Source organism: Carcharhinus amblyrhynchos, chromosome 16 (genome assembly GCF_965287045.1).
Source record: "Carcharhinus amblyrhynchos chromosome 16, sCarAmb.v2.hapA, whole genome shotgun sequence".
Lineage (NCBI taxonomy): Eukaryota > Metazoa > Chordata > Chondrichthyes > Carcharhiniformes > Carcharhinidae > Carcharhinus > Carcharhinus amblyrhynchos.
The window spans coordinates 35,757,232-35,774,003 of record NC_137339.1 but is presented as its reverse complement, the minus strand read 5'-3'; the positions used below and the strand labels follow the sequence as shown (position 1 = coordinate 35,774,003).

The 16,772-nt window shown below is 41.5% G+C and overlaps 1 protein-coding gene across 4 annotated transcripts in view; it reads left to right on the top strand.

The window, feature by feature from the left end:
• ripor3 (RIPOR family member 3) overlaps positions 1-8,948 on the top strand; it is a 207,591-nt gene extending 198,643 nt beyond the window's left edge. For all 4 annotated transcript variants that reach the window (XM_080204443.1, XM_080204440.1, XM_080204439.1 and 1 more), the window contains 3 exons: positions 2,814-2,897; positions 4,652-4,742; positions 8,498-8,948. In XM_080204443.1, coding sequence (XP_080060569.1) covers positions 2,814-2,897; positions 4,652-4,742; positions 8,498-8,592 — 270 coding nt within the window. In that variant the 3' untranslated portion in view covers positions 8,593-8,948. The remainder of the gene's footprint in view (positions 1-2,813; positions 2,898-4,651; positions 4,743-8,497) is intronic.
• The last annotated feature ends 7,824 nt before the right edge of the window (positions 8,949-16,772 follow it).

Sequence of the window (16,772 nt, the reverse complement as noted above, 5' to 3'; positions counted from 1 at the left end):
AATTTTTTCCAACAACTTTCCTACCACTGATGTCAAACTCACTGGCCTATAATTACCAGGGTTATCCCTACTGCCCTTTTTAAACAGCAGTACCACATTAGCTATCCTCCAGTCCTCTGGGACCTCACCTGTGTCCAAAGAAGAGACAAAGATTTGCGTCAGAGGCCCAGCAATTTTATCTCTCACCTCCCTAAGCAGCCTGGGATAAATGCCATCAGGCCCCAGAGATTTATCAGCTTTTATGCTACCTAAAAACCCTAACACTTCCTCCCTCGTAATGGATATTTCCTTCAACTGGTCTACAGCTCCCTCCAAGACATTACAAGACACCAAGCCCCTCTCCTTCGTGAATACCGACGCAAAGTATTCATTCAGGATCTCCCCCATTCCCTCAGACTCAATGCATAGTTCCCCTCCTTTGTCCTTAAGAGGACCTATTTTCCCTCTAACCACTCTCTTGTTCCTAATATAAGAGTAAAATGCCTTTGGATTTTCCTTAATCCTATCAGCCAAAGCAATTTCATGCCCCCTTTTCGCCCTTCTAATTCCCCTTTTGAGCTCCCTCCTGCTCTCTCTATATTCCTCCAGTGCTCTCTCCATTCCCAGTTGCTTAGACCTAACATATGCCTCTCTCTTCTTCCTGACCAAGTCCTCAATATCCCCTGTAATCCACGGCTCTCTAATCCTGCCTTTCCCATCCTTCCTCTTTACCGGCACATGTCTTTAAGAACATAAGAACATATTTCCTGCAACATTTTCAGTTTGCTCTTGAAAGCCCCCCACTTGCCAACCGTGGACTTACCCGCTAACAACCTCTCCCAGTGTCCTTCAGCTCCTTCCTAATCCGACTATAGCTCGCCTTCCCCAGTTCAGCACCCTCCCCTTCGGACAGAACTCATCCTTTTCCATTTTTATCCTAAAGTAGACAGACTTGTGGTCACTATTAGCCACATGTTCGCCTACTGCAACCTCAACCACCTGACCCGGCTCATTACCCAAAACTAAATCCAGTATAGCCCCCTCCCTAGTTGGGCTAGTTACGTACTGCTCCAAGACCAGGTTGTAGAGTCATATTTAGCTACATTGTTTATTAAACTATATGAATTTGTATAGAAACATAAAGCTTTCAATGTACTGAGAAATAATGAGCCAGGTTTTAGTGAAATCATAATGATATGGGGTCAACCTTATCGTTATAAATGTGGAACTCACCCTGCAATTCAATGGGGAAAATAAATCTCCATGCAAAGCACCACACGTTGCTGGCTGATTTGTAGCACTCCTCCGTTTGTTTTGTGAAAACATTGTCACCTCCCCACAATTTTTAAGGTGTTGCATTAGCACATTAACTCTGTCATAAGTCTAAAGGCCAATTAAGTCTTGCAGTTGACAAGTGTTACTTTGATGATCTGATCATTAAGTATTGGGTCTCATTCCAACAGGTTGTGAATTTGTTCAAATCTTAAATTTGACGTTTTAAAATTGTTTTTACTTTGTGTATCTTTCTCAATCAGCTTTCTTTCTCTAATTCTCTTTTTGTATTGGATTTGACATTTAATTCACTCTTCTTAGTCATTCCTTGTTTTATTTCTCAATTATGACACCAAAGTTGGTGGAGTAGTGGAAGAAGTGGAGGGCTCTTGTAGGCTGCAAAGAGACATTGATAGGGTGCAGAGTTGGGCCGAAAAGTGGCAGATGGAGTCTAACTCTGATAAGTGTGAGGTGATTCATTTTGGTAGGACAAACTTGAATGTGGATTACAGGGTCAATGGCAAGGTTCTGAGGAATGTGGAGGAACAGACAGATTGTGCGGTTCATATCCACAGATCTCTGAAGGTTGCCACTCAAGTGGATAGAGCTGTGAAGAAGGCTTATAGTGTGTTAGTGTTTATTAACTGGGGGTTTGAGTTCGAGTCCGTGGGGTTACGCTGCAACCGTACCAGACTTTGGTAAGACCACATTTGGAATATTGTGTGCAGTTCTGCTCACCTCACTATGAGAAGGATGTGGAAACATTGGAGAGAGCGCAGAGGAGATTTACCAGGATGCTGCCTGGTTTGGAGGGTAGGTCTTATTAGGAAAGGTTGAGAGAGCTGGGGCTTTTCACTTTAGAGTGGAGGAGGACGAGAGGCAACTTAAGAGGTTTATAAGATGATGAAGGCGATAGAAAGAGTGGACGTGCAGAGACTATTTCCTCAGGTGGATGTAGCTGTTACTAGGGGGCATAACTATAAGGTTCATGGTGGGAGATATAGGAGGGATATCCAAGGTACATTCTTTACTCAGTGGTTGGGGTGTGGAATGCACTGCCTGCTGTGATAGTGGAGTCAGACACTTTAGAAACTTTCAAGCGGTTATTGGATAGGCACATGGAGCACACCAGAATTATAGGAAATGGGATAGTTTGAACTTGGGTTCGGACATAACTCGGCACAACATTGAGGGCTAAAGGGCCTGCACTGTGTTGTACTGTTCTATGTTCTAATTCTTTAATCTCGTTGATGGAACTGCTAGATTACTTGTTTCCCAAGGTCTCCAGATGCCCTTGCTGTGCTGTCATTAGCTGACACTACCAGCAACTTTGTAGACAAAATTTAAAAACCTACACTTGCACAAACAAGTCGCAAGAATAGGACGTGCCATGTCACCTCCTCCCCCCTCCCCCAACCACTGTAGCAAAATCTAACAAATGTATCACAGAATGATATCAATAATACTTAAGAATCAATTCAGTGGTGTTCAATGCTATGGTTAATGTATTTGACATTTTAACAATTTATATCTGGTAATAAGTCCAATTTCACATTCCCCAGGCTTTGGCCTATTATACAGAAACCTTGCAAGAAAAAGATACACAACTCCAGAGAGCTGCCTGCATGGCACTGAAACAACTGAAGGTATGTTCGGGTCTTGTAGACTTCATGCTTCTACTGATGCACGAAATATATTTGCAACTATTTCAAAAGAAATAAAAGTCCTTAAACCCATCATTAATACATTCAATTAATTTTGTAATTTGTAAGATCCATATGTACAGCTAAATTCCATTCTCAGCAGAGTTGGCTCTGATGATTAATATAAATCATAAAAGCCGACCAGATGGACCAATAAGCAGAACAAAGTACTTGCATATTAAACAATAAAATGCTATTATAACCTTCACAATGTTTCAGAAAGGTCAATATATTGTGAATTTGAAGAACCCTTTCATGAGCTGGAATCATAAAATATTTATTTTAATCTTAAAGACAATACAAAATTATTAAGGAATTCATAGGACTATTAAATTTCACTGGACTAGTAAATCATCTTTGGTTCAGTTAAGGATTAACATTTCAATCAGGTGATATCTTGAAATACTTCAGACTTAGGCCAAGATAGGTGGTGGTGCAGGACAATGACTAAGGAGATAGCTCTTGCACTGTTACCAGGTATATACCCAGATTCTGGCCATATTTCCAATCTGAGAACACATCCATAAGGGAAACTGGTTCCTGTGCCTGTAGAGGGAATTCATGCCCATCTGGGGCCAACAAATTCCTATGGCAGGTCTTAAGAAGGAGGTTGCTGTAGTACAATAATAAGCAGACACTGAGCTGCCAAATGCTTTTTAAGAGAAAATGTCTACTTTCATTGTTGGAGCATACTTAGGCAGCACTTGCATGAGTTCCTCTTTCAATGTTATTGTACACACCTGGATAGGAATGAGAACATCTTACACTGTTGACCTCATGAAAAGTAATAGTGGAAGTGGAATATTCAAAGTGCAGCAGATTGCACTCCATATATTTTCAACCCTATTTACCAGAAAACTAATCAGATGTATCTTTTCATATAAAGACATTGTTACTAGCCATTCTTGGTTCAGTTTTCATGTCTACTTCAAAATAATTAAGCGTCCTCCCCATTTTATCTGAAGTGTACAAGTTTACATTCCAAATGTCTTGCTTAATCAAAAACTTAATTTTACTCTTTCATGGGATGTGTTTCTTTGGCAAAGCCAACATTTGTTGCCCATCCTTAATTGCCCTTGGACTGAGTGGTTTGCTGAGTCATTTCAGAGAAGTGTTAAGAGTCAACCACATTGGTGTGGATCTGTAGTCGCCTGTCAGCCAGGCTAAATAAGGATGGCAGATTGCTCCCCTAAAGAGCATTAGCAAACCAGATTTTACAACATTTGATGATGATTGACACTAGCTTTCTGTTCCAGATTTATTAATTGAAAATCAGAATCCACCAGCTGCCATGGCCCATGGCCCCTGGCCCCTGGCCCCTGAGCAGGAGTCTTTGTTTTCTGGATTACGGGTCTGGTGACATTACTAGTATGCCCCTGTCTCCACTATTTAAGAATTATTTTCCAGAGCTAAAAAAAAAGTATTGATTTCATTCCTGTACCTCCAATTTCTTGCTACTTTGTAAACTCTAACAAATTTGGTTAGTAGTTTTGGACAGAACAAATCTGATGAGGGTGCATTCTGCTTTACAAAATGATCAAAATAGCATGTTGGGCAGCCCATGAAATTTACTTCATCAAGTTGCATACTGCAAGCACAAATGATGAGTTGGTGAGATAATCAAGATGTAACAGAACTATTACAATGCTCTCACAAATAGATGGTAGAATGTGATCTCAATTTGTTCTTCCTTCAAGGCTATGGAAAGTATTGAACAGATTGCCAGCTTGTGCCACTCTCAAAGAGTGAATGTGCGTGACACAGCACGGGAAACCCTCTACTCTTTTGGTAATGCTTTTTATTTTTTACTCTCGTTAATTTTCTATCTTCCTTGTGGAGAACATTTTAAGTATCATTTGCCTTCTAGTATCTCATCTAAGCAGTAATTATTTATGGATCAGCTGTTTTTCTGGATTGATTCATGAAGCTGTTGAATGAACTGCAAAATCTAAACTTCTCAAAAACAGAATTCTGGAAAAAAAAATCAGTAGGATTGGCAGTATCTGTAGAGAGAGAAATAGTTAACATTTTGAATCTGTGTAATTCTTCAGAGCTGGAGAGAGGCAGAAATGAGATTTTATACTCAAGATGAGGCCAAAATAGGTCAGGGATCGGTGGGAGCTTGGGAGAGATTTGACAAAAATGCCATGGGTACAAAACAAGTTAATGACAGCTTTATGGACTAAGGACACATCTAATGCTGACCTAAAGTTCAGATGGTAGAATATGTTCATAGGTCAGCACGGTAGCACAGTGGTTAGCACTGCTGCTTCACAGCTCCAGGGACTTGCTTGCATCACTGTGTGTGGAATTTGTACATTCTCCTTGTGTCTGCGTGAGTTTTCTCTGGGTGCTCCTGTTTCCTCCTTCAGTCCAAAAGGTGTGTAGGTTAGGTTAATTGGCTATGCTAAAATTGTCCTAGGTTAGTGGGATTAACAGGTAAATATATAAGAATATGGGGTTAGGGCCTGGGTGGGATTGTGGTCAGTGCAGACTCGATGAACCCAATGGCCTTTTTCTGCATTGTAAGGTTTCTAGCTAGGGAGGGGCCTCCAGGGAGCTGTATTGGAGGGGCAGAAGGGGTCATGTGTGTTTTGGGGGAAGGAATTGCATGTTTTGGGGGGGCTCCCACCCTGCCCCACAGGGGTGATGGTGTGCCATAGAACCCCCTGTAGTGCACTCACCTGTTGAGAGATTTCTTACTGTGTCCACCACAGTCCAAAACCAGCATCTCCACATACAATAAAAAAACCATTGGGTTTAACAACTTCAGGCCATGAACCCTGTTCTCCTTTTCTTCTCACCTCACAGGTGAGCCTGTAACTTACATTTTGGTTTCTGAGAGCACTGACTTTTTTGTTCTGCTTTTAACACATTATACCATCTGAACATGTTGATGGAGCTGAGAAAACCAACTTTTCTTTCTGGATAATCTAGCTTGCAGTGCAGACAAAATTTGGAGGAATGACCCAAGCTACAGCAATTCCAGTCTTGGATGACCGTCAGGAGCTTGCATGTTCCTCTTGTCTGTGTGGGTTTCCTCCAGGTGCTCCAGTTTCCTTATAGTTTAAAGATGCACGAGTTAGGTGGATTGGCCAGGATCAATGCACAGGATTACAGGGATAGGGCAGGGGAGTGGACTCAAGTAGAGTGCTCTTTTGGAAAGTCTGTGCAGACTCAAAGGGCCAAATGGTCTCCTTCTGCAGGGGGTTTCATGGGAATCACATTGGTGGAGTAGGGTGGGACTCCATCCCTCCCAAAAGCACGCAACCCCTTCTTTCCCCCCAATGCAGCTCCCTGCAGGACCTTCCCCCACACCCTCTCCCCAGCTGTACCCCAAGGAACAGGCCAGGCTTTTCCTCTGCAGGTTATGCTGAGCTGTGCGCCCCCAGTGAATTCCCTGACCCTGGCTCATGTTTTTAAAAAGCAGTTGTAAATCTTGCTAACATGATGTCATATCAATATGGGGGGAATTCCAAATGGGGGTTGGGGGTTGGGGGTTTGGGGGCGGGGGGGGGGGGGGGGGGGGCAGGGAATCAATATGGTAGGAAGTCCACTAATTATAGTGAAGTGTATTGAAAGAAAAGTCAGGGGCTTCATTATTGTCACTGGCAAGGAACAGGGTGAATCAGAAAATAAGATCTTGCCAGCAAGATTCTTGTTTTCAAGTCTCAAAATTTTGCACTGGTGAACACGGATGCCTCAAGTCTTTAAATATTATCATTAATGCTCCCTTTGTTTTGTATCCATGACATCTTTGCCCACCTATGCCCTTCTGCTTTCCTCCACCTCTTCCACAGTATACAATCCATCACATTTCCATAGAATCGCTACGGTGCAGGAGGCTGCCATTTGGTCCATTAAGTCCATTGCACCAATCTGCCAAAAGAACATCTTACCCAGCCCATCCTATCCCCATAACCCCACGCATATACCATGGCTAATTCTTAGTGACTAAGAAGAATTTAGCACAGCCAATCCATCTAACCTGCACATTTTTGGACTGTGGGAGGAAACCAGAGCACCCAGAGGAAACCTGTACAGCCACAGGGAAAAATGTGCAAATTCTGCACAGATAGTCATCCAAGGCTGAAAGCAAACCGAGGTCCCTAGTGCCATGTAGCAGTAGTGCTACCTACTGTCCCACCTCTCTTTCTACCTCTCTACAGTTCTGAAGAGCCATACAGACTCAAAGCTGGAATTTTCCCATCCCGCCTACTACAGGACTCATAGCAGGTGGGGGACAGACATGCAAAGGTCCATTGACCTCAGCAGGCATTTTCCAGCCTTGGGGTAACCATAGTTGGAAAATCCTGCCCAAAATGTTACTCTCTCCAAATGCTGCATTGTCCCAGCATTTTGTCAGATTTACAGTATCTGTAGTATATTGCTTTTAGCTTAAATTTTTCTCAGTACTGCTGATAACCTTGTTTGTATAATTGGTTGGTCCAACAGTATAATTGTTTCCCAACTTTTCCGTTTGGTAAATCTAAATATGAACATTTGTTTTTAAATTTTAAGACAAAAACTCAAGAGACATAATGGAACGATATGTGCAAACTATGACAACATTCTCTAGCACAGAATTTCACATTGAGTGAGTCAGGCTTATTATAAATCAAATAACCAAAATGAATAAAAGTTCTAATGCTAATTGTATAATACAATAATTAGATTTATATACTTTAGAATGTGAAAGCACAGTTCATGCAATGAATTACTTGGCTGACATTTGGTCTTGGAGGAGGCACAATTCCCTCCGGCCCAAACCTTGGGAATATAAAATCCATCATTTTTGGCTCCCAATACAAACTCTCATCATTGTCTCCATCTATATTCTTGGCCACCAATTCACCCTAACACAGACTTCTCAACCTTTGTCCTATTAAACTCCAGACACTAAATACCACGAACTCCCCATTCAAAAACTGCCTACTACTATGCTGGTAATATTACCTGCTTCCACCCCAGACTAAGGTGATCTACCATTGAAACACTCGCCCATACCCATCACCTGCAAGTTCAATGCTCTTCCTCCATAAATTCTGCTGATCCAGCTCTTTTATCTTCATTGAGCTACACTGGCTCTTCAATTAGTATCTCAAAATTTAGAATTCTCATCCTTGAATTACATAGTGCTACAAACTTCTCCTCCATGACTGGCTTCTTGTGCTGAAGTTTGCAGGTCATTGGTAGATACACCTCAGTGCAGGTGAACTCCTCTGCCATTCCATGTGGCACCCAAAACTTCCCCCTCTAATCATGCTAATAAAATGTCTTCATCCTAATAATTCCTTCTTTGGTTCAACATCCATTTTGCCCCTTATCCTTCTGGGATGTTTTCCTATGTTTGATTGGCAACTCAATTTCATAAGGTCTTTACACATTAACTACTGATCAAGAAAATCAGCAAAATTCTGAACTGTTATTTTAACCAATTTATAAATCAAACTAAAAATATTTGCCTGACAAATGCATTATATTTTTGAACATGTGCAGGTCTGTTACATATTGCTTAGATCACCTTTCATCTCATTGTACAGGTGAGAAAGGTCGTTTGGCTTTTGAGAAGGTGAATATGTTATGGCACGAAGGAGGCATGAACCAAGATTCAATTACTGAAATTACCATTCTCTGAAGACTTAACTATTAATTTCAAAACCAACCATAATAAGCATTGGTAAATAATATGCTTGTATTCAATAATTTTGCTTATACTATTTCTATATTGTATAAAGATTTGCAGTCAAAATGCAACATTTATATTTTTGTCTCATACAAGTGGTTATTTGGTGTTGGTGTGCAATAAAGTGCTGTGATTTAGATTACTGATCCATACTGCTGCACTGCTTTTTTTTAAAAACTTGTAAATGTTTCAGATTCTTAAAATTGATTGTTTTTATAAATTGTTAATCCCAAATATTCTGCACTTCAGTATGTTAAAATGTCTATATAAGAGTGTGGGCAAAGACGTATTATCAAACTTTAACTGAATAAATGATGCACTTTAAACAAAGCTTTTGTAGAGTTCGCTGCAAAACTTAACTATTTCTGACTCGATTAAACTTGAGCCATTTATTACTTTTCAAGCAGACAGAATAAATGTTTGCCTCTTGTAGTCTAAATATGGAATTGTCATCTGAACAGCTATCGTTCTTGGGGGATATCAATGAGAAAATATTGCCTTAAATCAATGACAAAATACCTTGTGCTAGGGTGTTGGAATGGAGTCAGTCCTTAGGTACAGTTCATGGGTAAACTTGATGGGGGGGAAAAATCCCAAGTAAATAGTTCTGATGGCCTGCAAGCTAAAGCTTCAGCATATAGGATGATCCTAACTGAATAGGATGATGTTTACTGGTGCTTTGAGGGCAAACTGCATAACATTAACAGGTTAAAATCCAGCATATACATGCATATGCTTTGAGAGAAGGAGGATCCTAAACCTCAATGAACCCAAGTTCTTCAAGCTTGAGTAGGTGGATATATCTCTAACTCTATTACAACAACCAAGCATTTGGTTTGGAATATGTCAGTGTGGATCTTGTTAGGGTACGGATCAAAAACCCCAAGGTATATCAAGTAGCTTAGACCCCAACTATTTGCTGTTTTGGTAATGTGAGGATATGATGTTTCATTCTAAGCATGATTCTACTGACAAAATGGGAAGTTTTTAATCAAAAACTTTATTTAACAACATGCTATAACTATGATTTAGTTCAGCATTTAACATTTGAACAACACTTACATACAAGATACCTATCCCAACATTTGAACTGCCTGCTGCCCAGACAAATCAGCACCTTGTAAACCGGGACTGAATTTTAAACATACCCCTCACACAAAACATGATCAAAATTTATTTCTTAAAGGCATTGCATCATCTCAATTTCCATGGATGGAGACATTCTACTGATCAAGCTGCCCAAAAGCTCAATGGGACCAATTTTACCATTGTCATTTTAAGTGCCGATTCTGAGTGCAGTACAGATCCGACTTAGAAATCCGCTTTCAGGTGCCCCCATGTTCTCAGCCAACTCCAGTCTGATTCACGCAGTTGGGGTGGGGTGGGGGGGGGGGGGGGGGGCAGTGGTTAGTGCTGTCAGAATGATCAGAGCTGTGAACAGCACATGTGCAGTTAGAAAAAAATTGGAAAAAACACACCTGTGAAAAGCAAGAGCAAGGGTGTAGCCGGAGGGGGGAAGCGGGTAAGATCTCAGGGGGTGGGGGGCGGGAGGTGGGTAAGATATGTCTCGGGGGCAGATGGATCTCTGGCGGGGGAGCAGGGAGTCCACTGCCACTCTGCGGGCGCTTGGTGGGGAGAGCCAGGGTGGTGATCAGTCTGGGTAGTGGGGGTGGTGGATAAGGCACACACACACACACACACACACACACACCCCCCCCCCCACCTTTATCCACCCCCTCGCTACCCAAACTAATCGCCACCCCTACCCCACTTCCCCTTTCGATTGCTCGCAGTGGCAGCAGACCGCAGCCCTTGCTGGACTCAATGATCTGGCCTCACTACCTCCCCGCACGCACCACCCCCCCCACTTCCAACAATGAAGTTGGCTCACTCCTCTCCTCCAATAGAATTGTCTGGCCTTACTCCTCCTTCAGAGCTCCTCCTGACCCGCCTCCTTCCTCCCCCCACCACTACCGGACAACAATCAGCCCCTCCACCCACCAGAGATACATCTGACCCACCTCCTCCTCCTCTATCCCAATCAGATAATGATCTGACCTGCCTCTACCCCCACCCACATCCCCATTGCTGATCTGCGTCAGAGAGCCGTTGGGAACACTGAACGCGTTCTTCAGAGGCTGGAGCATCCAACTCAGATTTTTATTCAGCAGGTCCCTAAGTGCAGTTCCGGATTGGTAAACACAGTGGTAAAGAGGGAAATACTGATAGAGTTGGGCAGGCAGTTTATTAATTCAATTTAAATGCATGCAAATGTGTTTAAATCATCGTTGCACCCAATTTGGGCACAGAACGGATCCCTGCCATTCGCAGGTCTCAGTAAAGTGATGATTTGTGCAGACTCAGGTGCAGATTGCAATAAAGGCTTCACACCCGACTTTACCACAATTTTGCGCCCGAAAATGGGTGCAAATTGTTGGTAAAAATCAGGCCCAATGATGGATTACTTTGTAATAGAATAATATTAGTTGAATCATGTAAATAAACTGTAGGTATTTATCCTTAATTTAGAACACTGAATTAGTGATAAGCCAATACAAAATTATCCATCACCCTAGTATAAAATCTTTTGCATATGTTCCTCATTTCTAACTAAAATAATATGTCTGAACTTTAACCATTTGCTGGAAGTAGTAATCAAAGAGCAGCATTTTCCCACTTGGGTTGAACATAACACATGAAATGGGAGTAAATCATATGAGCCTACTCCACCATTGAATACGATCTTGGCTGATCTAGGGTTTCAAAACAACATGTCAGGTTCCCCCATAATCTGGGAATTTAAAAACACAAACACTATCTCAGCTTCAAATGTATTCAACAATGAAGTATCCTCAACCCTCTGGGGTAGAGAATTCCAAAGATTCACAATGATAGGTTTGGAAGCAGGAATGGTTGGGAAAATAAGAAATGGGGTGGGAATATTTCCGACACATTCCCACTACAGGGGAAGTTCCCATTGTGTGCAAGGTGATGAATTGGCTACCTACTAAACACAGACACTTAAGCCAATTAACATATCTAAAGAAAAATTAGAGGCCTCCAGCATTTTTTTTAAGCTTCATATGGAGGCTAATTGCTCCATGAAGTGCAATTAGAGAAGCCATTAAAGCCAGAGGATTCATGGTCAAGAACAAATTTGAGGCCTTAATTAATCTGAAGGGGCCTGCCCTTTTTATTACACATTTACCTCTCCCAGTGAGTTTCCATGTTCAGACTCTCTTGATATCCTACTGGGCTCAGCAGTTCTTACCTCTTCCTGTGGGGCTGTCAAGGTGTGGGTATGCCGGCATTGGACTGGCGTAAACACAGTAAAAAGTCTGACAACACCAGGTTTTAGTCCAACCGATTTGATAATAGACTCACAAGCTTTCGGGGTTAGCCCCTTCGTCAGGTCAGGGCTGTCAAGGCTCAGAGGTGGTCAATTAGCAGGCCCATGGTTGGGACTGAGCTGATCCTGCCTACAGCTTCAGTAAGTAACTGAAAAATAGGCATTTCCCACAAAAGGCAATCCAAGTTAGAGAGAAGACGACCTTTAGGAAAGATAAATTTCAACCCATTAATAAAACTGTGCATGCATGTGTTGTCACTGGACTTTAGAATCCCACAATTGTACAAAGGAAAGCAATATATAGCAATTTACTTCCCTATGTTTTGTGGATGCTTCCACATTTTTCTTTAGCTGATCAATTAGGAAATATTTTGACTGATATTTTCTCTTTTTACATGTCTAAATCATTTACACAGACAATTTAAGGGCACACTACATTCTTCTTCCTTACTTTCAATTCTTATGTCATTCTCTCCATGCCACAAGGGCTTTAATCTTAAAAAGAAACCATAAGTAAACTTTATCAACACATTGAAAGTCTAAACATTATATTCATTATCATGCATGACTTGACTTTATCCTGCAGTGTTAATTGGCCTCAAATAGCCCATACTGAAATATTGACCAGGAGTCCAGTACAATGTCAGCAGCTTACAAGGAGAGTCAAAGTCTATCCCACCCCCAGCTTGTTTCACAGTTGTGATACCTTGTGTATCAACTCCCCCCAAAAACTGTTATCGTTTGAGATATAAAGAGAAAAAGCCAGGCAAATTTGAGACCCTACATGATCAAAACTGATCACTGGCCTCAAATTCCTTGTAATATCTACCTTCTCCCCCTCTCCCATAAAGAGGAGCACTATTCGTTGGGAGAAGAATTACCTCTTGTCATCTAATCTATTTTTAGCTTTACACAAACTAATTGTGGCCCCTGGTCTTACTTAAGATGTTTAATTGAAACAGTCAACTTGACCACCACTCATTTTCTTAATTTACAAACCTCAATTTCAGTCTGAAATGTAGAATTCCAACATCTTAGCCTATCTTGATAACCATGATGCTTTGAATGGAGAAGTCTAGTGGATCTCTTCTGCAATTTTTTCCTCAAAATCACCCACCACGTGAAGAGATCAAAGGACAAACCAATTTCTTGTCAGACAAAATAGCATGCCTTGTATCAGAATCAATTGTTGAATACACTCCCAACACTTGCTCAGTCAACTATCACAAACCTTCAGAGAATGCCCAGCTCTTTCTGCTACATTTTTTAATGCTTTCTCCTGAGGAGTGTATGTATGTGAAGTATTTGATTTGCTCACATGAATAACACTGCATTGTTTCGAATTAAACACTTTACTAGTCATTAGCCCAATCTCCCAGTACATCAAGATACACTTCAAAGTATTGTCTACAGTCCTTTCAAAGATTTTGGCATCATCTACAAATTTGCAGATATGATCTTCCACCTACATCCAGGAAACTAGTTAAAGTGAACAACAACAGGACACCACTAGTGTCTGGTCTCTAGCAAATCTAAATCCTCCAATAACCACTTCCTGCCTACATCCTTGCAATCACTTCTCAATTTAGCACAATAACTTGTATTTACATAAGGCAAGTAACAGCAGTTTCAATGAAAATATTTTTGACTTTGAACCACAAAAGGCCAGAAGGTTTGATTAAAGATAGATTAGGTTTGGTTAGAGATAGATTAAGGAGCATCTTAAAAGGGGAGGTAGAAAAGTTTATTCATAAAGTCCAAAGCTTAGGGCCAAGACAGCTGGAAGCAGACACTAAATGGTGAAGCAATTAAAATTAAGGGTACACAGGAGATAATAAGAGTAGACTTCTCCAAGTCTGAAGGGATAGGACAGGTAGAGATAGAATCATACAGTACAGAAGAGGCCTTTCAGCCCATTGACTCTGCACTGACATATGAAACATCTGACCTCCCACCTAATCCCATTTTCCAGCACTTGGGCCATAGTTTTGAATGTTGTGTGCCAAGTGCTCACCCAGGTACTTTTTAAAAGGACACAAGGAAGCTTGCCTTCATCACCATCCCAGGCAGCGCATACCAGACTGCCTCTGGGTAAAAAAGATTTTTCCTCACATCCCCCCCTAAACGTCCTACCCCTCACCTTGAATGTGTGTTCCCTGATGAATGACCTTTCAACTAAGGGGAACAGCTGCACCTTGTCCCTCGAACAGGTCGTCCCTCTGTATTCTTTTCTCCAACAAAAATAACCCAACCCTATTTAACCTCTTTCATAACTTAAAATGTTCCACATCCTGGTGAATCTCATCTGCACCCCTCTAGTGTAATCACATCCTTCCTATAAACATGATAGCCAGAACTGCGCACACTGCTCTAACCATGGCCTCACCAAAGTTCTATACAACTCCAACATACTTCCCTGCTTTTGTAATCTATACCTCAATTCATAAATGTCCCATTTGCTTTTTTCCACAATGCTTCGATCTTCAGAGATCTAGGACAAACACATCAAAGATCCTTTTGTTCCACAGAACTTACGAGTATTATGTCATTCATTGAATGTTTGTCAAATTATTCCTTCCAAAGTGCGTCTCCTCGCACTTTTCAGGGTTAAATTCCATCTGCCACTTATCTGCCCATTTGATCATCCCATCTACATCATCTTGTAGCCTCACTTAACCACCCAGCCAATCTGTCATCCAGCGTTACTAATCCTACTCCCCCTAGTCATCTACGTTGTTTATATAAATTACAAATAATATGGGACCAAGCACAGATCTCTGTGGTACACCTCTGGACTCTGGCTTCCAGTCACTAAAGCTGTCATTTGTCATCACCTTCTGTCTTCTACAACTGAGCCAATTTTGAATTCGCTTCATCAAATTACCATGTATTCCATGTGCATTTGCCTCTTTATAATCTCACAAGTGGGACCTTGTCAAAGACTTGGTGAAATCCTTATAACCTATCATCTACAGTACCCTCACCTACAGACCTGGTCACCTCAAAAACAGTCAATTTGTTAGGCATGATCTTTCTCTAACAAAGCTATGCTGACTATCCATGATCAAGCTTTGCCTCTCCAAATGCAGAGGCATAGTCTCCTTCAGAATTTTCTAATAGTTCCCCTACCACTGACGTGAGGTTCACTGGCCTATCTCTACAACCTTTCTTAAAAGCAGAACCATATTAGCAGTTCTCCAAATCTGCATCACCTCCTTTGTGGCCAGAGAGGAATTGAAAAAATTGGGTCAGAGCCTCTGCAATCTCCTCCCTTAGCAGCCTGGGACACATTTCATCCAGACCTGGAGAGATGTCCATTTAAGCCTGCCATCACATCCAATATCTTGTCTCTCTCAATATCAGTCTGCTCAAGAACTTTGCAGTCTGTGTTCCATTCTTTCATTTTCATTCTCTTGGGTGAAGATGTGAAATTTTCGTTCATTCTGCCAATATCCTCTGGCTCCACCCACAAATTGTCCCCCTAGTTTGTAATGGGCCCTAACTCTTTCCCTGTTTATCCTCTTCCCATTGATATAGTTGAAGATCTTAGGCTTTTCTAATTACTTTAAGCTCCACTTGCAATTCACTAATACCTCTGCTGAATTGCTTCCCTTGTACCTGTTAAAAGTCTCCAATTTCCTTCTCCATCTTGAATATTTTTGGTCATCCATGGTTCTCTAGGCATGTTACTCCTTCCTATCACCCTAGAAGGAACATATACCCTCTCTATTTCCTTTTTGAATGCCCTCCGCTGTTCATCTGCAGATTCCCCCACTAGTAGGTATTCCCCATCTACCTTAGCCAGGTGCTGCCTGCTGTCCCCCAATCCAAAACTTTTTTGCAACTCATCTATTTCTTTGCTCATAACAAGTTTAAATTGTACCATGTAATTGCTATCACTGAAATGCTCTCCCACCATCATCTTAGCCACCTGTCCGACTTCATTCCTAAAATTAGATCCTGCTCAACTCCCCTTGTTGGGCCACAGAAGGGAAGCAAGAAAGACAATTTTACAACAGATATGTTGGTGGACAAGGAGGCAACAACAAAAAAAAAATCAACACACACAGATATAATGTTGATGAAACCTCGTGCAGGTTAAGATATGGGTAGAGCACAAATTTACATAGATTAGATAATGGAAGGCTGATCAGGAGAGCATTGGAATCATCGCGTTAGAAAAAGATACGGGCAGGGTCGACGTTGAGCAATGCTTTTGAATGCCAGACAGGTGGTGACACATAGATTAGGAAGGTTGCAAAAATGTGATGACACGGAGCCAAATTCTGTCGGAGTACACATGGAACCCAACATGTTTGTGACAGAGAGAAATTGAATGGAGATGAGATAAAAGGGGCCAAGGATAAATCCTTGAAGGACTTGAGGCAATGAAGATTTGGGAAACTTTTCATATGATTCTCTAGCTCCAATTCAATGGATAAGAATGGAACCAAGGAAAATTACTTCTAACCAACTGAACAATAGAGGGCAGGTGTTGAAGGAGGATGGTGTGCCCAAGTGTGGCACAGCCTGCAGGTGAGTAAAAAATGTGGATGGCAAGTTATCAAGGTCAGTCACAAAGCATGCAATTTGTGGTTTTCATTTGGGATGTTTCAGCACTGGCAGAGCCAGAAATCCAACTGAATGGAATCAAACAGGGAATTGTGGGAGATTACAACATCGTCAAGGGCTTCAGAATAAAGGGATATTAGAGATGGTACAATAGGACAGAGGAACCATTGTTTTTGAGGCAAGAGGGGGTGATGCTGGCAAATATGTAGCC